At 37.4% G+C, this 22,423-nt stretch overlaps 1 protein-coding gene across 2 annotated transcripts; it reads right to left on the bottom strand.

The window, feature by feature from the left end:
- Positions 1-11,015: 11,015 nt before the first annotated feature.
- Positions 11,016-21,920, bottom strand: LOC136238107 (protein NLRC5-like). 2 transcript variants are annotated; one of them, XM_066028438.1, is made up of 5 exons: positions 21,812-21,916; positions 18,586-18,637; positions 13,534-13,794; positions 13,417-13,481; positions 11,016-13,365 (listed from the first exon to the last, which is right to left on the bottom strand). In XM_066028438.1, exon 5 carries the CDS (start codon positions 13,346-13,348, stop codon positions 11,096-11,098), a length of 2,253 nt encoding a protein of 750 aa, XP_065884510.1. In that variant the 5' UTR covers positions 13,349-13,365; positions 13,417-13,481; positions 13,534-13,794; positions 18,586-18,637; positions 21,812-21,916; the 3' UTR covers positions 11,016-11,095. The 2 variants fall into 2 exon arrangements, with proteins under 2 accessions (XP_065884510.1, XP_065884509.1); XM_066028437.1 differs by lacking the exon at positions 18,586-18,637 and having other exon boundaries at positions 21,812-21,920.
- Between the last annotated feature and the right edge of the window lie 503 nt (positions 21,921-22,423).

Here is a 22,423-nt window from a genome sequence, read left to right as displayed (position 1 = left end):
GTATGGTTAGGGGGGGAGGGGGGATGATTGATACAGTTAAAGGTGCTGAGTGAAGCACGCATGAAGGGGTTCAAATTGGATCTGCATGTAAATTGTCAAAAAGTGGCTATATCCCTAAGATTGGAAGCAGTACCACTGATTATGAAAAGCAATTCTCAAGGGCAATTACCCTCCTGAAAACATAAGAAAACATGTACGAGACAAATTTGCACACCATTGTTCATTAAAGTGAACATATGTAGTTGCATGCTTTTTGTTCCTCTTCCCAGTTGACATCATCTTCAGGATTAGTGAATTTTAGACTTTCGTCTTTTCCATCGCCTGTTGTAATTAACGTATCAGAAATTGATGAAGAAATATAGCATACATGTGTGAGTTTGTGTAAGGTGGGTGTACGTGCAAGCGTGAACATGCATGCACATGTGGGAGAGTGTTTATGTAGCGTATTTAGCTAGTACTGTAGATGAGCATCCTCAGCCACATGACTGCCCACGTACGCATATGCCTTAAGCATTATAAAATTAGCACCCATTACCTGATTTCACTCCATAACTTTTCCTCTCACTAGTCCAAGCATGTACTTGTGTGAGGGAGTTGGCATTGGTGTATTATCCACTGACCTATGAGGAGACAAACGGACCAAACATTGAACTTTCGGTCTTCAGAATTTATGCGATTGATATTTAGTATAAGAAATGTCCCTACATGTACACACAGACATGTTATGTTACCACATAACAATACAATAAGTACAGTACCTTCCAGTAGGTCTCCTCCCAGGAGTAGCATCCCATTTGGAGCATGGAGTGGTAACTCTCTCATTCCAATCTGACCTCATCGGAGTGTACTCACCTTACAACAACAAAACTACATACAACATACGCTGTGGTACATGATGCCAAAACAGCACTATACAACACATTTACAACTATGAATTATATTTTCCACATGATAAAGTGGACAGGCACTAATGCTCTGTATTTTTTTTAGATTAACTGCTCTTGCCACTACTCCTAGTACTGTAGCTGTCAAAGTCCTGGATTACTGGAAATACTCATGCAATTCACACCTACGTACACCACTCTAATACTGCGAATATTTCAAATACAAGATACCTTGGAAAAACCATTCACACATCACTGATTAGGCCACTCCAAATAAATTCTCTGTTTCCCGTCCACCGACCGCATCTAGTTACTGTCAGCTCTAAATATTCTATTATTCCGTATTCTTCCATTATTTTCCGGTTATTCCTGCATACTGACAGGCTCAGTAAAAGCCATCTTGAAATAGGGTCAGCTCACGTGTCAGCAGTGCTATCAAGTCGGCACAAACTTCACGTTTGTGCTATTTTTGCAGAAGGAACAAGCTTAAACATGCTTTTATGCAGCTTTTTATGGTTGTTCCAGGCAAATAATGGCTTGAAAAGCTGCCAATTTGATAATGAAATAATGGAAATGGACCGCCCGCCCGCCCGCCCGCATGCAAATATGCTTGAGTCCAGGACGAGCATGCCCCTCACGGGTGGAGAGGTTAAATAAAAATCTGTCAAGTCAAGTGAGTGTGTCCGACCCTCCGGGTGAAGTTCAGATGTTAAGGCGTTACCTTTCCTCTGGGAGGGTCCCTGTTGCGTATTTTTACGATTTGAACTTGCTCAGATCACCATGCAGGTGGACTGGATCTCCTTTATCAGAGGTATCATTAGCGGAACCACCAAGGAAGGGTGGAAAGAAAATACTTGTTTACAAATATCACCACGATCACCTCAGATCGCAAAACGAAGCGTACAAGAAGCTATATCATGACGAAGTGAGTATAACTTACGCTCGCTATTATACTCATGACAATAAACTCCAGGGAAAGGTTATGAGGTGGCAAGAAGGGTCAAGAATATTTTTTCGACCACCATACTTAAGCCGGCACCTACTGGGTTGATAGCTCAGGATAAAGACCCCTCCATACCAATTGTACTAGATGAGTGTGACCTGGAACTTTCTACAAGTTACATAAACCTAAATGAGTTTAAACGGCTGTTGTATGTTAGTAGAGGTAAACTAGATGTATCTCATTATAAAGAATCATTAAGGTTGTCTCGCAAGTATTTCATTCAAGAGGAAAGACAACTCACAATAAATCTGATTCAATTGCTACAAGGAAAGATGTCTTCTTTTTACAAAGACATAGTCTTCACCGATCAGCCCATAGTGCCATCAGTGTTACCTTTGTCTGAATTCTCAACATCTCGACCTGATATATATGTTTACAATACTGTAAAATTAAATGATGGGTTTAAAATAAAAGCTGCCAGTATCAAGTCTGTCGTAGATAAGAGGTCAGTCCATGGACTCGCTGTTGAATGCAAGCGGAGAAGTAAACATATACAGGTCTTAGATCAAGCCTTGGGCAGTATGGTGCGGTTAGGTACAGATTTAACCAGAACCATATTGGAGAGAGGAAATCAAGTTGATTCACTCAAAGTGTATGGCATTTGTGTTGACTTCATGCAAAGGTCTAGCAGGGTTCTAGAAATGAATATCGACCTCATGAACAATAAACGCAGTGTTATTGTATATCAAGAACATGTGCCATCTGCTGCTGCAATGAATTATGTGTGCAACCAGTTACAATAAACTGACTGAATTTTAATTATGTGTATATAAGAGTAATAGCTATGCAAGAATGTATAACATTTATTACTGTGACTTAACTACTCATTGAACTAGTTTTATTTAGTTGACAAAACAATACATTGTGTTTTAATGGATACAAAGCCCAAAATTTTCACTATTAAGTGTTGTGGTTACTTTTAAGTACCCCCAGTAAAGCCATGCAAGAGCTACTATAATTAGCTCTAGTTCTGTATACACACAATTATTAGGATCTCAGTGTTGAGCTGCTTTACCTGTACCTGGGAGTGGAAAATACCCTGTTCAAGCGGAAACTGAATAAGTGCACAGTTGTGTTGACTTGACATATTTGAAAACACTGATAAAAATTTTCAAGCTACACAAGAATATATTAGATATGTACTACAATTTATATATTCCTTCCTGTTTGACCAGAAAATTATGAATTGAAAAATAATCAGATCAAGGGTTGTGGTATTTGATAACTCCTGGTTATAAGAGAGAACTGTTGATTGGTGTTGAATATAGATGAAGTCACTATTATAAAGGACAAAGTAAGGTGTTGGCTAATTACTAGTGGCAATGCCTTTGCTGAATGAATCCCAGTTAGATACTCTCTCTTATGGTTCTACCACAGGCCAAGAGTTAATACTGATATTTGTAATTTCTCACAAAAATTCCATACAACACATTAATATTATGTTGTCAGTTGTGTACTTTGTTGTCAGGGTTTACCCTGGGCTTTCTACAGCTGACTGATCTTAACGTGACCATACACAGTAAAAACTAACTAGTGAAGGTCACTACTAATTTCTGCCACAATACTATACTAACTATTTTTGTGTAGTGACGTTCACTACTCTTTTGTAGTGACCCTCACAACATAGTAGTGAATGTCACTACACGGTAGTGAGGGTCACTACAAAATTAGTAGTGAACGTCACTACACAAAAATAGTGAGTATTGTGGCAGCCATTAGTAGTGACCTTCACTACATTTAGTAGTGACGTTCACTAGTTAGTTTTTACTGTGTATAAAAAACCACATCAGCTAGGTTGCTTTACTGCCACACACATTCATGACCAGTGACCACAAAAATCAACACTTAACATTTACATTCCGACCACAATCACAGCTAGATGAATCCCACTCACTACAGGACACATGCATGCACACTACACTGACAGCACACAAATTAACACACTGGCAGCTCACACAGGTACCAGCAACACGCACACACCACACACATTTTCAGTGTGCATGAGTGCTCAGTGCTAGGACTGCATGCTTGAATAGGGTAACGGGCTCTTGTTGTTCCAGTTTTCATTGAGTGTGTATACAGTGATTTTATTGTTTAGAAATGCAACTACTACGAAAATCGGTCAGTGAAGTGGACAAATGTCAATTGTCCCAGGGGTGGGGACAAGAACCAATGTCAAATCCCCACCTAGGGTGTGGGGACCCCGGGGGTGAGGCATGAAATCGACAAGTTTATAATGGGGGGGGGGGAAACCATCATTAATAATTGATGAGAAAACATGCACGAATTATATTACATTATGTACAAGAGAATGTGCCCTCGGACAACATGCGACCACATGACTGACCAACAGTGGACAGCAGTGGGCATGGCAAGGAAAAAAAAACCAATTAAGTTATAAAACTAAAGTTACAGCTTATATTATTACGAATTAAAAGCAGTCCGGGTTGATTGTCCATTCTTTAGAGTTCCTACCATAAAATATTCTCTGTGAAGCAGAAATTGAGGCACTGGCCATCTTGAACAAAAGATTTCTAACACTTCCTTTGGAAAATAGGGATACTTGCTGGGTAAAATTTATCACATCCTTAATTGCAACAGTAGAACTAGGTTGAAAATGGCCCAAAACACTGACTTCCACAGTTCTGTAGCAGTGAGGAATCTTCAAACGATCCAATTCAGCCAAAAGCTGTACATACTCAGGTTTATACAGTTTACGGTTGTGAGCAGATTTCAAATGTTGTATTGAGTCCAATGGGCACGTAAGCTCTATAATGGCCATCGATGCAGAGTGTCTGTTATAGATGACAACATCAGGTCTGTAAGGAGTGACTAAGACATTGGAGGGGATGGTTTCTGGAGGAGAGTCATTAAAGCGATATCCTTGCAGGTCTGCATAGACACTGACTGTCTGGCAATCCGAAAAAGAGAGTAGTTAACTGAGAAATTAAAGTGAACAGTATACTTGATTATGTCTATAGGTGTACCTTTGTTGTGATATAGTGCTACTGGGCAATCACCTAAAATATGAGCGGTAGTGGGCCGATTAGAGTCACAAAGGGTACACTTGGCACCACACTGTATGTGCCAGCGACGCAGGTTAACAAATAGCATGAACCTGCAATCCAGGTCCAGGTGGGTGTGTGTAGTACATATGTGCGAGTGCATGTAGTGTGTGGTGTGTGTTTGTGTTGTACGTGTGTGTAGTGTGTGTGTGTGCTGGTGTGTTTTGTGTTTATTTCAAAGTAGCTCTGAGCAAAGTACTGTATAATTAGTTCATTACCGGAAATTGCGACACGGAGGAATTTAAAAAAAACTGGCCGAAGTACAGTGATCTATTGGAGCAATCATCGGCCACAACAGCAACACTTTAGCTGCTGTACGAACGTGCTTCAGTATATAATATAATAGCTATAATTTAAGCCGGAAACGTAGTAATTTTAAGAAGTTAACAAGTGGTTATACAATTTTTTTTTTTTAAAAACGCACCCTTTTGGCCTGCCTGAACAGTAAGTAGTCTACACACTCACTAGCTGCTGGCTCCATTCGAAAGATTAAACATCTAGACTTGCATTAAACTGATTCTCATTCAACTTAACGAGCAAACAGAAACGGTAAAATCGCCACCAATTAGCACTTCCCTATAGAACTGCCATTTATTTATGTTCCATCGACCTTTTAAAAAATGTGTTGTGAGCCATAGTATATTACGAGTATTGGTATCGGTCAATTGCAAGTCTATAGTACAGATACCGGCTTCAGTGGAGTAGCGTAAAAATACTATTAAAAGCTCTTGTCTTGCGGAAGTGACTTTGTAGATAAGGAGTTGCCTTGGGTTCAAATCTCCAAGTGGATTTTTTTTCGTTTTTGAGGGTTTTTTGTACCACTTTTTTGGTAATACATTTTTGTTGTATGACACTACTCTGACATTACACAGACAATTTTGGATGAATATAACACAGCCATAGTGACTATACTATGTAATCTTATTATGCTAAATCTCATGATAATACATGGCTATCAGTTACAATTATTAAATATCGGCTGAATATTTAATATTGGGTTAGAATATCGGTATCGGCTGTAAAATGTGGTAGCTATTGTACAGCCTTAATAAGAGGTGACTAGTGTAGCTTTATAATATGATTCTAAAAGTGTTAGTCGGTTTAATTGGTTAAAGTTATCAGCTTCAGTATACCAACTCAGTCATTTAGCAAACTGTATAGTCTTTTGGTATTTTACAAGTTTATAAGGCAACTATAACACTTTTGTCTATGAATGTTAAATCTGTATCAGTTACCTTCTGATATGACGCCATGCTGTGGGTTATGGTGCTGGTATTTGCAGCTAGCTATAGATCATTCTTCATAACCCAGCCAATCTAGAAATAAGTTGACTATTACAACAGCAAATTCAGAAACCCCATAAATGTAAATATAGTTGCGCTTTGCTAAGGATTTCCAGTGGACTAGCTAATAACTACTAGTACCCTTCACTGCATTCTGCTTTTCAGTACACTTTATTGGTGCTAAGACTAACAAAGTTTCACTAGGCTAAGGAGCATGCATACTAATAATTGTGACATTGATTCAACTTCACTACTACATAGCTATATACATGTTTCTGCCTCTGTTTAGCTATACATGTTTCTTCCACACATTATCCCACAAAGGCTTCCCCTATTGTCTGGCGACTTTGTTTGATCATTGGAGTATTTAGAAACGGCAGACTGCAAAATCATCACAGTCAAACTTGTGTAGTTTGTAGTCATAGTCACCCAATGTTGAGATGGTCTTTAGAAGATGATCATAAAGAGAGTCTGCCTTGAATCTGTTGATGTTAAGGCTGGGGTAAGCATTTTCCACAATTCTTCCAACTTCATGATGTGTGAAATATTCTACTCCAACCTTCCAGTGAGATCTAACAACATTATTTTTATCAGTAAGATAGACAGTTGAGGCTGTTGAAGAGGAGCTAATGCATTGTGTATATCTAAATGCTTGGTAGCTACAAATGAAAAGATTATCAAGCATGCATGATAGCTACTCAATGCATATTGCAATCAGGAGCAGTCTTGATTTAACGGAAAAGTAAAAGTGTTTTGATAAACTGAAATTCCATTATTTTCCACTGAAAAACTGCCAAAAACACTCCTCACATTCACCTTTAGAGGGTCTAATTTTCAAAATTTTCCTGAGGGGAGGTGGGGCATGTCCCCAGACCCTCCTAGGCTGTTTGCACACTACAAGTCATTAAGTCTAAGTCCTTGAAATTAGGTTAGGTAATCCTAAGGCTGCAGCACATGTTGCTGTAGACCTTCAGTGCTGGTCACTGTAAAGTGCTAATAATAATAAAAATAAATAAATAAATAAATTCCAAATAGCTAATGTGACCATGGAAAACTACATGAATCTTACCATGCACTATATAGGGCCTTGTGAGAAACTTTGGCCAGTTGGGGAGAAAAGAGTGCAATTACAGGAGCACTGCCGATGAAACATCTTCACACCCAAGCAGTTTCAGTAGTGAGGCATTAAAAAGACTACAAGATAGACAGGAACATGGTAAAGGCAAGGGAGTATTTGCATCTTTGCAACAAAGAAAGGGTGGTAGTAATAGTGGTGGTATATAGTAGTAGGAGTCTAGGAGAGATGAGGCTACAAAGACAGAAGGAAACACACATCTTAGTCATCCAGCCATCACAGAGATGAAAGGAATTCTGACCAGAGGCGGATCTAGGAGTTTTTGAAAGGGGGGCTAAGCTGGACAAGGACATAGGTAATTATATATAACTAGCCAGACATTAGAAGATACCTATGCAAGCCTGACTCTAGGTTAAATTATAATTTTCAGTTTTTGGTTTCTTCTTTTTCTACTGTGGTCTTTGCCTCGTTTTGTTGTCTCTTGCATTTTATGAGCTCCTTTAAAGTATAACCTCAGGCAATGTTGACATAGTTGAAGCCTTACTAATAGAACAGTCACTGTTCATGGACGCTTGTTCTATCTAGCCACACCTTTATGATAAACGCTTAAGAAATCTGAAAGGCTCTAACTATAGTAGTGGGAGGGACTCAAAGAATATCCAAAAGTTTAATGTATCTCCTTTGGCATAGTTATGTATATTGTAAGCCTGCTTTCCTAAATAGGCACCTTGAATGTGATGGCCTAATGGCCACACTGTGTTGGTAATGATTTTAAAATGCCAACTAAAAGTGACTGTAACAGATGTTCAGCATTGGTTAGCACATATCTCCCTGTACATGTGTCCATTAATTAGAAACACCTTTATAACTGTCTAACTCAAGTAAAAGCATGCTCACAAAACTGGTTATATTAGGGCTGAAATGATCATGGATTTTCAATATTTGAGTACTCTCTATAGTTAATGATTGAGTTCTCACAAATTCTAGCTACTTGTAGTTATGAATATCAGTACATCAATGCAGTATGTATATCATTGCTGTTAGTTACAAACTATTTAAGGTTTGGTATAAATGTCTTATGGCTGGGTATGACAAGCAATGTACATTAATTACATCAAACAGACTAGTTCTGTACACCCTTCATGGTGTCATTTCACGATGACAAATACCAAATACATCATGTGAGCTGGGTCACATCTTGCATCTTAATGAGTTGTACTCTAGTACTATCCACAAGGTATTGGGGTAGCCCAGGGGTAGTGCATTCAATTAAGACCCCCCCCCCCCCCCCCATATAGAAAAGCATTGTTATTATACTACTCAGTATGTATTATGATATTATAGCTATTAGCTACTGACAGGTGTTCTTAATTTTAGCAAAGTAAAATCAGTCATCATGATATAGTGGCATAATGAAAAATATGCACTTTTCATAAACCATGAACTCTCCACATAAGTAGTACTCCTCATAACATGTACTTTTTTGATATACTACCATTGCAGATTTTGACCTTTGGTGATCTTTTGTACAGAAATTTGAACTTTTAAAGTTTTTATCTCCCTGAGGCATGTTAAAATCATGGATGGTACCATGCAAAGTAAAGGTCTTGTTGAACAAAATTACTTGGTTTTATTTGAAATTAATGAGAAATTTCATTCAACATGACGATTATCTATGAATTTTCAGACATTTTATCTTCCCATGGGTAACTTACATCCCAAGGGGATACAGGAATTTTGTAGCTGATAAAAAAGTGATCATAACTTCAAAATCAAAATTACCTATTAACTTCAAATAGAAATCAAGTTGTTTCATTCAACAAAACCTTTAGCTATTTTGTACCATGTTTTAACAGGTTAATTGCTACCTCAGGGAGATGAAGACAGAAATGGTCAAAATTCTATGCAAAGTTGACCATAAATGTCACCAAAGTTTCGACTTGCAATGGTGCTATATCAATACATACGTGTCATAACAAGATAAGTTGTGTAGTGTAAACTCTTATTGGAGAGTATTAGAACAAAACTGTTTTAGGGTTTATATAGAACTGATAAATACGTAGCATAATTATTCTCCCACATAGCTACTGTGGAATTATTGTCTGCTTACACTCAAACTTGAAAATTAGCAAAATTACTACTACCATAGGCTTTTCTGGTAATTGCATGGATATCACTGGATTTAATGATTTTTGCCAGTGGAATAATAGGGGGTATTGTGTACATGTGGGCACCTGACATTGTGAAGTGGTATAAAGCCTTTACAGTAAGAATATCTGCAGATTGCACAATTCCATTGAGATATGCTAATAGGGCAATCAGAAATCAGTCACTGGCTATATTATTCTAATAAAACATGTACAGTCACATAGAAATGAAATACTCTAATATAGCAATCAGCTAAAAGAATAGATAACTGTTTAAAACATCAACGTAAATAGTCTAATATTGGCATTATTGGCCAAAGATGCTGGGAATAATGGGGTTTTCTCAAAGGCATATATATATATATATATATATATATATATAAATAATTTTTAAAGCACTGTTTAAAAGCATAATGCTAAATTTTTGGAACATAAGAACCTCAGAAATCATTACTACTAGTTGTGCTAGTAAGTAGTAAAATAGCTATCCTCCCAGCTATGAGCTGTATCTGGCTATACTTCAAAAATTATATATAATATAGCTGCACAAGATCTTTAATTTGTAGTACTAACTATTTTGACAAGCTAAAAAATTTTCAAATATCTTATACTGTATTCATGACCAATCAAAGTTTATAACTTAAGGGTGCTCTGTACAGTTCATGTACGGCTCCCATGAAATTACCATAACTCACAAATGGTTTGGGCAAATTATACTGTACTTTCTTACTGGATATAAGCTAACACTAGAGCACACTGTAGTCCAAACCCAACTGCCAATTTGCTGTAGAATGTGAGTTATAATTTTTCCAGAACTAGTCTTAACACACTAGAGCCTTGATACTTTCATGATACACTATACAAAACAGTACAAACTATTGTGTTTTTATTTTTAGTTTTTTAGCTTCTCAATCATCAGATACTCAACTTCCGGTTTGAAAATGCCACCAATCTTCCTTTTCACTTCCATGCTATTTGTTACCTGAAGTTACTACCGAAAAACTGCAAGTGCTCCATTATAGCAAACTTATTACAGTAACTCATCCAAAATTTTCATGCCTTCTGGGTGAAAAATGACAGATTAGTTCTATTTTAAACATAAGGGTGTAGAATAGCAAGGGGTGTGCCTGTTTCCTAATGCACAGGTGCTAAAAATTCAGTAATAAGCCACAGACTAATTAACGACCATAATATTCCATCTATGTAAAAGATAACCTGTTCCACCATGTGACTTTGGAAGCCTTATGCAAGCTGTACAGAGCACCCTTATAACACTTTCTGTTAACAAACCATAAAAGTGTACTCTGGTACAACTTTCTCACACTTCTAATTGAGCTAAACCAACCATGTATGCAGTTGCTTTTTACTGTCAACACTATTATCTTGTTGGCTGAAATACATGTGATTTCTCTTGAGACAAAATCTACTTTATTTTACTTTTGAGCTGTTTTCTCAGGTATGTATAGGCTCCATCATCCCCTCCATATGAACATGCTATAGTCTGGTTGAGCTCTGCCATTATGGTAAACAAGTCCATGCATTGTCACCACTTCTCATCATTAACTTTTGCAATGAAATAACAGCACATGCATGTGAGTATACAGCTGTAAATAGCTAATAGCATAATGAACTGAACTACTAAAAGTGTATGCAGCAGTAAACTGTTAGATTCTCTTGTATTCCTTGACTTAATCTCTTAGCATTGATTTCTTGTTCTATTGATCTAATCCTGTAGTAAATAGCTGTAAGGTAACTGGGAACAGCTAGCCATTGTAGTGTATTATTACCCCTCAAGGCTTGTAGTATTGTCACTATGGCTTCCTCACTAATCGGGTTGTCTGTCATCCACAGTTTAACTAGAGACTTGTTGGTAGTCAGTGCTGTAGTAATGCACTCAGCCATATCATTAGTAATGGAGTTGTGTCTAATGTCAAGCTCCTTCAACTTGTTACTATCCTTCACTGCAGTGAATAGTGTTCTTGCTGCAATCGAAGATAATGAGGTATTATTCATGTACAGTGTTGTTAGCATAGAGGAGGGATGGGTTAACATGGTGTAGAGCTCTTCACTCTCCCCAATTGTGTGGTTATGACTAATCCCCAACACTTTTACTTTGCAGCTGAGGACGATGTCACTGATGAAGGAGGAGGATGAGCTGGTGAGGAAATTATAGTTCAACCACAACTTGGTAATGGTGATATCACTACCATTAAGATATTTGTGGATAATATGAAGGCCGCTATCTTGGATATAGCAGCCATAAAAGCTAAGTTCTACCCACTCCTTGTGGGAAAAGGAGGTGAGGAAGAATGCCACACACTCAAGATCAGTAGCTGATAGGTGGCTAGTACCTTGAAGATCAATTTTATTGAAGATCGCTGCCTTTTCAATGGATTTGCACACACTATCGTCTCCTGCCTCCTTGAAGCATCGATACAGGCGGAAACATTTTAACTGGTCATCAAGGAATTTGCTAGAAATAGTGATCTTATCATCTCCACCAGACAAGAATTTCTTAAAAGAATATCGTTGTCCCTTTGTGAGTGTGATGTAAATTAAAAACATGTTTGCATGAAGATCGCTCCAGAATTGCTCATGAAGGAGACGAAGCTCTTTGTCTGGTTGGAGTTCAGTTATAATATAGTTAGCCGCTAGGTATTCCTGAATAGTGAGGTGGAGGAAGTTAAATGTCATTGTTTTCCCTGTAAGGCTAAAATGTTGTACAGCTTGTAGCAAACCAAACCCATTAATAGCCTCAGGGGTAGCTATGATATTTAGACATGCAGTTTGCATCTCTTCATAGGTAAAAACTAGTTGGTTGTTATTGAGTGCTTGTAATGCTAACTTGGAAAGTTGCTTAAGTATTTTACTGTAAGGTTCTGGTAGGTCAGTTAGCTGCTTGATGTTATTTTTCAGCGGATGACCAGATTTGGCAAGATGTCGACAGATGGTGAGACAGATGAAGTGATGGTATAAATTGCTAGAATCACTGGGAAGGGGAATACCCATTTCATGCAGGAAAAGCAATATTACTATGTTAAAAGGCACTAAACAGAGGTTGCTGATGGTGAGATGATCTTGCAAGTAGTGGGTAAGCTTTTCAATACTTTGTGGTTGTCCCTGTAAAGACTGTTTAATATAATGATGTTGTTCCTCCTCAGTAAAACCCAAGATGTCTACCTTGATGGTGGCTTGTTTTCGAAGGGATACTGAAACGTGTGGACGAGATGACACTATTAACCCACAGAGTGGTAAAATGTTACGATTTATAATCTCACCAATTAAACTGTTTTCTCGTAGATGCTCTGGAAACTCGTCAAAGCCATCAAAAAGAAAAAGCAGATGTTTACCATTATTCTCAAAAAGGTAATCACTACACATAGCTGCAATTTCTTTAGCCCGTCTGTCTCCCTTGCAGAATGACAGAAGAAGGTCACTGATTGACGTAGCTTGTTGAACAATGGGGTCACGTAGACAGATTAATAGTAGCAGTGTAAATGTTTGTAACAATTGTTGTTTACCCCACCTGTAAGCTATTTCACGTAACAATACAGACTTGCCAATGCCTGGTGCACCCTCAATCATAACAAATTGTGGTTCTTCCCATCCTTCTAGTGGGGCTAAAATATCCATCACCTCTTTAGTCACTTTGCTAACATGTGGAGCATGGCTATTTAGCTTTGCATGGACTGATTGTTTAGTAGCTAGTGAAGTGACATCACCTTTGTGGACTAGTTTAGCAACTTCAATAGCTTGATCCATTCTCTGCTGTCCTTCATGATGGACCAGTAGAAGTGGTGTAAAATTGAGTGACTGACCTGGTGGCCATGTATCCTTATCAACTCTAAACCGTGCTTGTGCATTAATTGCAGCCACCCTACTGGTTAGCATGGAGACTGCTTCAGCTCCTACAAGACAAACAACAAGGTATATCATAGAATACACTATAAACACTGTACCTTGACAGTTAACCTGTCACAATAGACAGGCTGCACCTTGCTAGCTACATCTTCATCAGTCGCAACTATAACAATACACTAACTAGCTTGTTACTATTTAATATAAGACTCAGTCACCATTCTCAGCAGCTTGATTACTAGACACAGCAGGTGACTGGATGACACTTAGTAACCTATTCCAACTAGCAGAGGTGTCCACTTCAAGCCACTCCTCAAAAACAGCATGACAACAAAGCCTGGCTTTATCACGATTGTCATATTTTATGATGTCAAGTGTTCCACTGGATAGACCCAGTAGTGTTCCTATCACTCTCCAATGAGCAGCATAGTGTGGAATGATGTGACTGTGAAGATCCTTCAGTTGTGGAATACTGGTAGCTGTATTTGGAATAATAATCAGAGAAAAATGGATGTCAAAATATACCACAGCCCCCCTTGATTGAATAAAGGTCCAACATATACAAAAGACCAACACATTTATTAATACATTTTTCCCGTCAGTTGCTTGAGTACTAATTTATTTTATTTTATTTGTTTAACCATAAGGGTAAGGTAATTACAAAAGGCAAATGCCTATAGGAGTAAAACCTACTTTCCTGTACTGCATTATCAATAAGTTAAAAATTGAGATGCTCTAATAGAGCAGTCAGCCACTCTGACATACCATAATCTGCTTTATTTTCGTGCTAAAGTTTTTTGTGATAAAAATATTTTTGTATGATTTACGTGAATGACTGCTCTATTAGAGTAGGTCGATCCTGTATAAAAATTTTTGCGCAAGAAATTTTTGTACAAATTTTGCATACGAAAATTATTTTACAACGAAAAAAAGCTAATTACGGTAACAATCAGTACAGTAAATGAAAACATGTACTGGTTTCTTCTGCCTGGGATACTTTGTGACCAGGGGATACTTTGTGACCAGGGAAACTTAAGGGATACTTTGTGACCATTATCAAGTGTCAGACTACAATATAATATTATGCAGATGTCATTATTTTCAAGTGTCCTGATTAACAGGTTCCACTGTATAACAATCAAGCCATTATTTATTTACTGGGAAACACTTTTGTAGATTCAGCTCCTCTAAAAGTGTTCCCATATTATTAACTCTTGGTGTTACCAATCATTTACTTAATTTCTTTAAAAGTGCTTTGTTTCTTCTGCCTGTTATACTTAGGCCACTTAATGTTGATTATATGTTTCAGGTTTGCTACATAAGTATGTCTCACCATCTAAATTTGGCCATCATATACACAGTATGATAGTACTGTATAGTAGCTTCATTACCCAAAAATGTCATCTAAAATCAGCCTCACTTCTCCTTCATGACAGCTTGGCAGTATTGGATAGGCATAACCAAGTCTTAGATGTTTTCAGAGCGACACGGTCAAACCCTTCCTGGGGTTGCTGAAAATCCAACAAATTTATGCAATTTAATCTTTTACATTTCACTGAGTTTTTCTAATGACTAACTAATTGAGTGATGCCTTCAGCCAAACCCGACTATGGATAAGGTTACAGACTTCATTTTGTTTGGCATTGCTTCAGTGGCGTAGCCAGACTTTTTGCTATGCCAGGGCACTGGGCGGGCAAGCCCTTCAACCATGCAACACATACACATGCCCATCTTCATATGGACATCAATACAGCATTTTAAAAACGTGTATGCATCACTATGTATACTTTACCTACACTACTGTATGCATGACTAATGTACTTTAACTTTAATCTAGGTGAACGCTAGCTATTGGCCTTATTCCATATACACATCTCCGTCCTAATATCAGACTTGAAAGAAGCTTTAATTAAAGCATGAGGCGCTTATGGTGTTGTATCACGTGATGATTGTGCTCTGCTAGTGCCTAGAAATGAAAAAAGAAAACAGTTGCTGACTGAATAAGCATTCCATACCATTTGAACTATCACTTAGTAGTATCTACATGGCTAGGCGGGTGCTACTGCCTCAAATATCTCGCCTCTATTCTCTGATTCGAGTTTTGACTGCACCAATAGTTACACAAGTTAATCCAACTGTTAACTGTCCATCCCACTATACTGGAAGAGTTAATGATAATCCTTGTTCTTCACTCCTTGTCACAATGCTGCGCATTTTTTTTTGTAATCACATGATCTTGCTTATATTTATTGCCTCCTATTATTTGTACACAGTCGAGTTACTCTAAGGGAAAATCCTTTGGATAATCCCATTTCTGTCCATCGGCAATATAGTCGGAAAGAAAGACATTGGTGACAGTTAGTAAGTTATGCTATCTACCTTGTTAATGGAGTATAGTTAACTTTAATCCAGCCCACGTCTTTAATTGCCCAGGGTTCTGGGTGGCTGATGGTGGGGCAAAATAGTCTGATGCCAGGGCAATGCCCTGGCTTGCCCGGGTTTGGCTATGCCACTGCATTGCTTTGGTTTGAGATGTGCCTTTGCCAACTACAGTAGTTACAATGCATGCAGCATGGACCTCCTTTGTGTCCCATTTCTTTCTCAACTAACACAAAGCTATGGTGTTGATTTCTAGTAGATAATCCACAGAATGGCTTCATTGTTTTATTTTCTGTAGTGTGACTAGATTGATTGCAGCAGTGCTTCTCGTATTGTTCTTTGTTTATAGCTAATGCTGGAACACAGCCAGAAAAGAAGTGGAACATCCATTGCACTTTTCATTTCAGTAATTTATAGTCAAGGGCATTCGATTGCAATTATACTCTCCCACATGGGAGGGTATATTGACTTGTAGATATAAGTAGCTTTGGTGGCACTACAAATTTGAGATACTTCCAATTGGATGATGGTGTTCAAACAATTTGTCAGGACCTGTTCCTTATACAAATTTCCACCAGGTAAGCATGAGTTTATGATGGATAATGTGGCATTGCAAATTTCTCTCTTCTTTAAATGCTATATGTGCACAACTCAATAGCTCTTGCTTTTATGGCAGGGTAGCTTAGCCTCAAATTTTGAAGATATCATTATGAAGTGGATAAAAGCAGCAATTTTTTGGGTTTGTTGAAGCATTTAAACCATTTTTAGAAAGAATGCCATTCCCCCATTATTATTGGTCATTGCTTGCATCAAAAAATCTAAATACTCTAATAGAGCAGTCAACCACTAACAGAAAAAATTGTATATAATATCTCCATTAATAAGCTGTAGCTAATAATGTATCTGTAAAAACACAGTAAGAGCAGTCTAAAATGCTATAACAGACCTTCTATAATCTAAAATATTCTTATAGAGTATGACCCCATACACCAGAATGGCATCTGTATCTGCCGTATTATCCAAACTTGACTGTGTAATTTCATTTCCAAAGCTACCCTATCCCCCACTCTCTGGCTTACTGCATGTTAAGAGTATAGGGGTTAGGAAAGCAGTGCTCCCTTTGGCTTCTCTTAAGTTGCTTATGCACTGCACAGTAAGTCCAATTCTTTGGCTTGTAGTTGCATGTAGTCACGTGATGCACATCAGTCACACATACACGCAGTACCATTATAGATGAAAGGTTGATGGATTAAGGTGATGAAGTAAGTGACAGTAAAAGCCATTTATAGTGCGTTACTTGTTCATCGTTACCCATAGTAAGCATTACGTTGTGGTAGAGTTACTCGTTACTTTTCGTTTCTAGCTACTCATTACATAATAATACAACTTTTTTCGCTACTAGTAACAAGTTAATAGTTTCCAAAAGTAACTTAAGCTATATTACTGCATTTTGAGAAGTAACGCGTTATATTATTCAGACTCGTAAACTGTAATATATATTATGTAACGTGTAACCCCATCTCTGTCTAATGAGCTATTGACACTTGTGGCTCAAACATTGATATAGATTATTATTATTTTGTGGTGCTAAATGCTTTTTCTAAAATATTGAGGCAATTTCGAAAAAAGCCTATGTTGCAGTATTGCAACAAAACTTATGCTTTCAAGAGGAATGTGAGTTTGGTGGCCAGTATAGTTAGAGTAGCCATCCAAGAAAGCTGTCTAGATTCTAGACAATTTTATGCATTTATCCCAGCATTTTTTAAAGTTTCTAGCAATGTGAAAGATTTGGTATTGTCTTTGTGAAGAGCTAGTGCAAAGATGCAAGGGTAGGTTTTTCCACAAATGAAGCTGCCTTTGCATCTTTAAACTAGCTTGTCATAAAGACAATACTAAATCTTTCACATTGCTGGAAATTTTGGTTCAAAGAATTTTGGTTCAAAAGCTGGAAATGAAACGTAATTATGTGTGGGTGAAAACAAAATAGCCATCAAGTAGCCCCAGCATAGTACATTTAGGTTCAACTAGAGTAGGGACAATAGCACATCGATAAAAAGTACTGAAACTAGCTGGAATAGTGTGCACAATATTAAATCACAGTAAAACAATAAGAAGTGTTCAGTTATATCCCTACTATGCTCAAGATACCATAATGGAAATGCACAGTAGGGATATATTGTTCTACTGTGATTAATATCGTGCACTACTCCAGCTTGTTTCAGTACTTTTTGTTGATGTGCCTTAGTCCGGCCAGTCAGTGGAATAAAGTAGGCCTTTGCATAATGTTGCTTCTTCCACCTTTGCCAGTAACTTTGTTATGCAAGCCTTGCAGCTCCATCTCTTAATGTGAAAACATTCTCCATCTTTTCGTCTTGTCATAGTACCAATAGTGGCGGTACCTGTAAGGAATAGTATCCTGGTTATAGGGTTAGTGCAAGTCAGAGTGCACGTTGGAGTGCAAGTCAGAGCACAAGGGATACCGTAACACGTGCTTATTAGCTCTCTTGAAATGCACTACTACATATGGGCATAAACAAAATCTGAAAAACACAGCGACATTACCTTATAGTTAGTTTTCATAGTCTTTGTGACATTCATTAGGAATAATTTACCTACCAGAGGTCACTCAATTAAATTCAAGCAACCATTTACAAGAGTCAACTCATTTATGCAATTAAATTTGTGGAACAAAATACCAGTCACCATAATTAACTGTATATACAACATTACAAAACTTCAAGGATTTTGCACACACAACCTACTTGTATACACTTGTTTGCTGAGTTCTGTACATTACTTAATAATTATTACAATAAATTATTGGCTATGCACATCTACATGACGATTATACACCCCAACTTATTTTCTAGTAAATTGTTCATAGAACTCACGGTTGACTCTTGGAGAAGTTCAATTGTACAGTCAAAACAAAATAATTTGAATCTAAAATATGAGAATTCCTTGTGATTTATTGTGCAAGCACCTGCCAGTACAGTATACTTAGTAAGACTCCATAAGTACTCCAAGGAATGCAAGGATAAACAAAAGACTTGGTGGGTGACCATTTGGCTTTGGAAATGCTAGAAGGCTAACGAAAGGAGCACGATCAAACAATTGGGTATGGTCAATAAGTCAACGATAGATAATAGGCAATCAAAACTATGCCATATAATTGTACAGCCCCTTGATTACCAGCTATCACATTTTGCAAAGCAAGCAAGTCGAACATGTAGTGTATGGTTATGAACTTAACTTGCAACATGTAGTTCTGCATGAAGATTAGCAGTATATCCACACAAAAACAGCCAAGCTGTGAAAAAATGGTGCAGCCTTAAAAAGCCTGGGTGAAAAAAGTTGTGAAATCAAAGGTGGTGGCCAAGAAATGGCTGCAATGATGTTAATGTTAATAAATTTTAACAATGCACACGGCCATTATTAAAATTTTTTTAGCATTAACACCATTGCAGCCATTTCTTGGCTGCCACCTTTGATTTCACAACTTTTTTCACCCAGGCTTTTTAAGGCCGCACCATTTTTTTACAGCTTGGCTGTTTTTGTGTGGATATCACTCACTTCAACTGTTATAGTGATTCTATTATGTGTTGAAAACCTCATGCTGCTAGATTCAATTTGTATGTGGTAAAAGATGTGGTGTAAATAAATGTATTAGTTGTACTCCAACAAGTGATGATGTCACTATCCCTACCCAGGATAACTACCCAAATAGTAAATCACTATGGTCAATTGTCTAAGGAATGAAAAGACCATCTGCAAGAGTTACATAGCTAACTAGCTATCAACTATGATCTGTCTCCATGTTTACACAAAAATCTGTTACTAAAGTACCTTTAATTATATGAGACACAAGCTATGAGCTCCACTGCATGTTATAATACCAAGAGAGTATCTTCACTTCATAGTGCTTTCATTTCTGTAGTGAATGGGTTGATTAATTGCATCATATTTAATGCTGTATAATGGGTGGAACATACGTAGTATGGGAAATCATCTACACCTGCATCTATACCAAGATTTTACCCCCATTCATTATAAACTCTTAGCTATAGCCACTAGTTGACATTATCCCTACTTCAGTCACAACTATACAATTGACAGGCTGCATTTAACTGAAGTAGGAATTAAATGTCAACTAGTAGCTATGAGTAGCTGCAGGTGAATATGGCCTCCCTTAATTGTTTCATTGCAGTATGATCCCTATTCAAGTCAAATGTAAAATTAATTATTTTCCTTACACTAGTTATTATATGACTTCATGCAAGTTTTCATCATTATTCCATCACCTCAATGTTTAAGGATTGCGCAGGAGTAGTCTTGCTCGCAGGGTCATGCGAGACTAGTATAGGAGTAGCTAGCTAATAAATTAATTAGCTAGGAATAGACGTGTTGCGATCTAGGACATGGCACTCTATAAAATCATGTGTACATGATAAGACACCATTTTTTGAGGGCAAAAATGTATGCGCCCTATGTTAGGAAAAATTTTAAAATTCTTTTTGAAGGAATAGTGCTGAAAGATGGACTATATATTGGAACTACAAAGTGAGATAATAGGTACGTAATAGTACACATAACATACTTATGTTGTGGTGACTAATTCTGCTAAGAAAAGGTTTTTGCAACAGAACATTTGATACTTTTCCCGTCACATGAAGAAGTTTGGCTCAAAAACAGAAATCTGAGGTCAGCTGCAGGTGATTAGTACAATTAAAATCACAGCTGTAAATATTTTAACATGCTGTATTTCATTGATTAAAGGCTTTACTGTTGCTGTTTTTCATTTTTGTAGGCATTTCTACCTAAATGAATCATCACAGACTGTCTATGCTGCATGTGTATAGTGTATTCATGACAGGTGCTTTGGAGCATTGAAACTTTAGTACACATATATAGTTTCTTTAATATAATCTTTTTAAACTTTGTATTAGTTCTGAGGAGTAATTTATAGTTAAAACTTCGCCATGCGTTACTAGTCTGAAATTCATATTTTGAGTGAAAAGATATGTATGTGAGTAGCTATAAAATGTCAACACAGTAGAAACTATCCAAATTTATAACAAATCAGTGCAGCTGGAGTGAAAACTTAACAAATCTCCGCAAACTCATTATGCACTTTTCCTGGAAATCCAAAGCCACAACAACTTTTACCAGACCACGACTTATAAGTGGGTCGCAACAACTCTTGGCAGGCTAGATGGGCTGAAGACCAACTTCAATGTTCAGGGAGACATTAATTCTATACTCTAGCTAATAGAACATTTAGCCAAATAGTCAAGTGGCCGTAAGACTGTATGAGCCGCCCACCTGCACTGGTCTAGGTTAACTTTCCTGATCTGAAGCATAAATTTAACAATGAGTGGCCCGGCGCAGCCTTGTGAAAAGCTTACTAACATCTAGCTAGTCTGTTATTTGAAAACTATAGTTAGCTGGCAGCTAGACAGTGTAGATTTTAGTTGCTGAGATGATGGCTGAAACAAGGAAATTGATAGTATATCATGTATAGCAAGTCAGTAACTAGCTATTATTATTATTATTATCAATTTTACCACGAGGGAAGGTATACACAAAAGGCAAAGTCTGTACAAGGTGTCAGCCCAAAAATATAACATTACAAAGACAACAAAGAGACAAAGAAATTTACAAAACTACACTAAATACAAAATACACAAAAACAAACAAAAGCAGAAATATAAAACATCACACAAAACAGTATAACAGCTACCGATATAGCTATACTGAGTTACTGACTTAATATGATGATGTCACTTGACCTATACACCTTTCCCCACCTTTTCAAACATTTTATAACAACTTTAAACAGGCTGTATGAACAGGTGTCCTACTTGTGCTGTAAAACCTTAATAAATACGAAGTGGATATTTAGCCGGTCACTGGTCATGGTGCAAATATTTATTTAGCCGATGGTTTGTTGGGAAGTGTCACCTATAAGTTTTTTTTTAAATTGCAATGACCTGCTAAATATCAACAGCCTAATAAATAAATAAATAAATAGCTAATATACGCGAGCATACATGACGTACGTGACAGCATAGATAGCTATTGTGACAGTGAAGTAGTAGTGAGATGTTTTAGACATACCATATTCTGCTGTTCTGAATTGTGCTAGGTTAATCTGATCCATGTGTCGAAGCTGCGATATCACTGGGTGCCCATAACCATTCATGTCATTTACCCGCAAGATTTAGAAATCTTTCCTTATTTCAGTGAGATTTAAATTGGCACTAAATTTAAGTGCGTTATGGAACTTGGGTATGGAATGCATTATGCTGATTACATGTTGACATGGAGACAGAGCCTTCCTAAATGTAATCGAAATCAGAATTGGTGCCATTGGTGGTCGGAGTATACAGAGAGTCTACAACAGAAAGAAGAAAGCCACACACATGCAGTGAAGGAAACTCGAAAGGAAAGGTGCCGAACAGAATGGGCTCACCCTGTATTGACATAGTCTACATGTGAGTCAGTTTCGTCCCTCGTACATATTTCATTGGGATACTGATGGTGATCATGAATACTTATAACAAGGGCGGATTTAGGAGGGCTGAAGCACCCCCTCCAAAATTGTGTGCTAGCTAGAAGATAGTGGAAGCTACAGTACAGGTACAATTGCATCTAAAACAATGAAAACATGGAAAGAGTGAGCTAATCTCCTCTAGATCAAAGGGTAAAAGTACTAAAAAGTGTTAAACA

The sequence above is a fragment of the Dysidea avara genome, chromosome 11 (genome assembly GCF_963678975.1).
Source record: "Dysidea avara chromosome 11, odDysAvar1.4, whole genome shotgun sequence".
NCBI classification, from domain to species: Eukaryota; Metazoa; Porifera; class Demospongiae; order Dictyoceratida; family Dysideidae; genus Dysidea; species Dysidea avara.
Note: the sequence above shows the minus strand (reverse complement) of the source record. Positions and strands in the feature narration are given on the sequence as shown.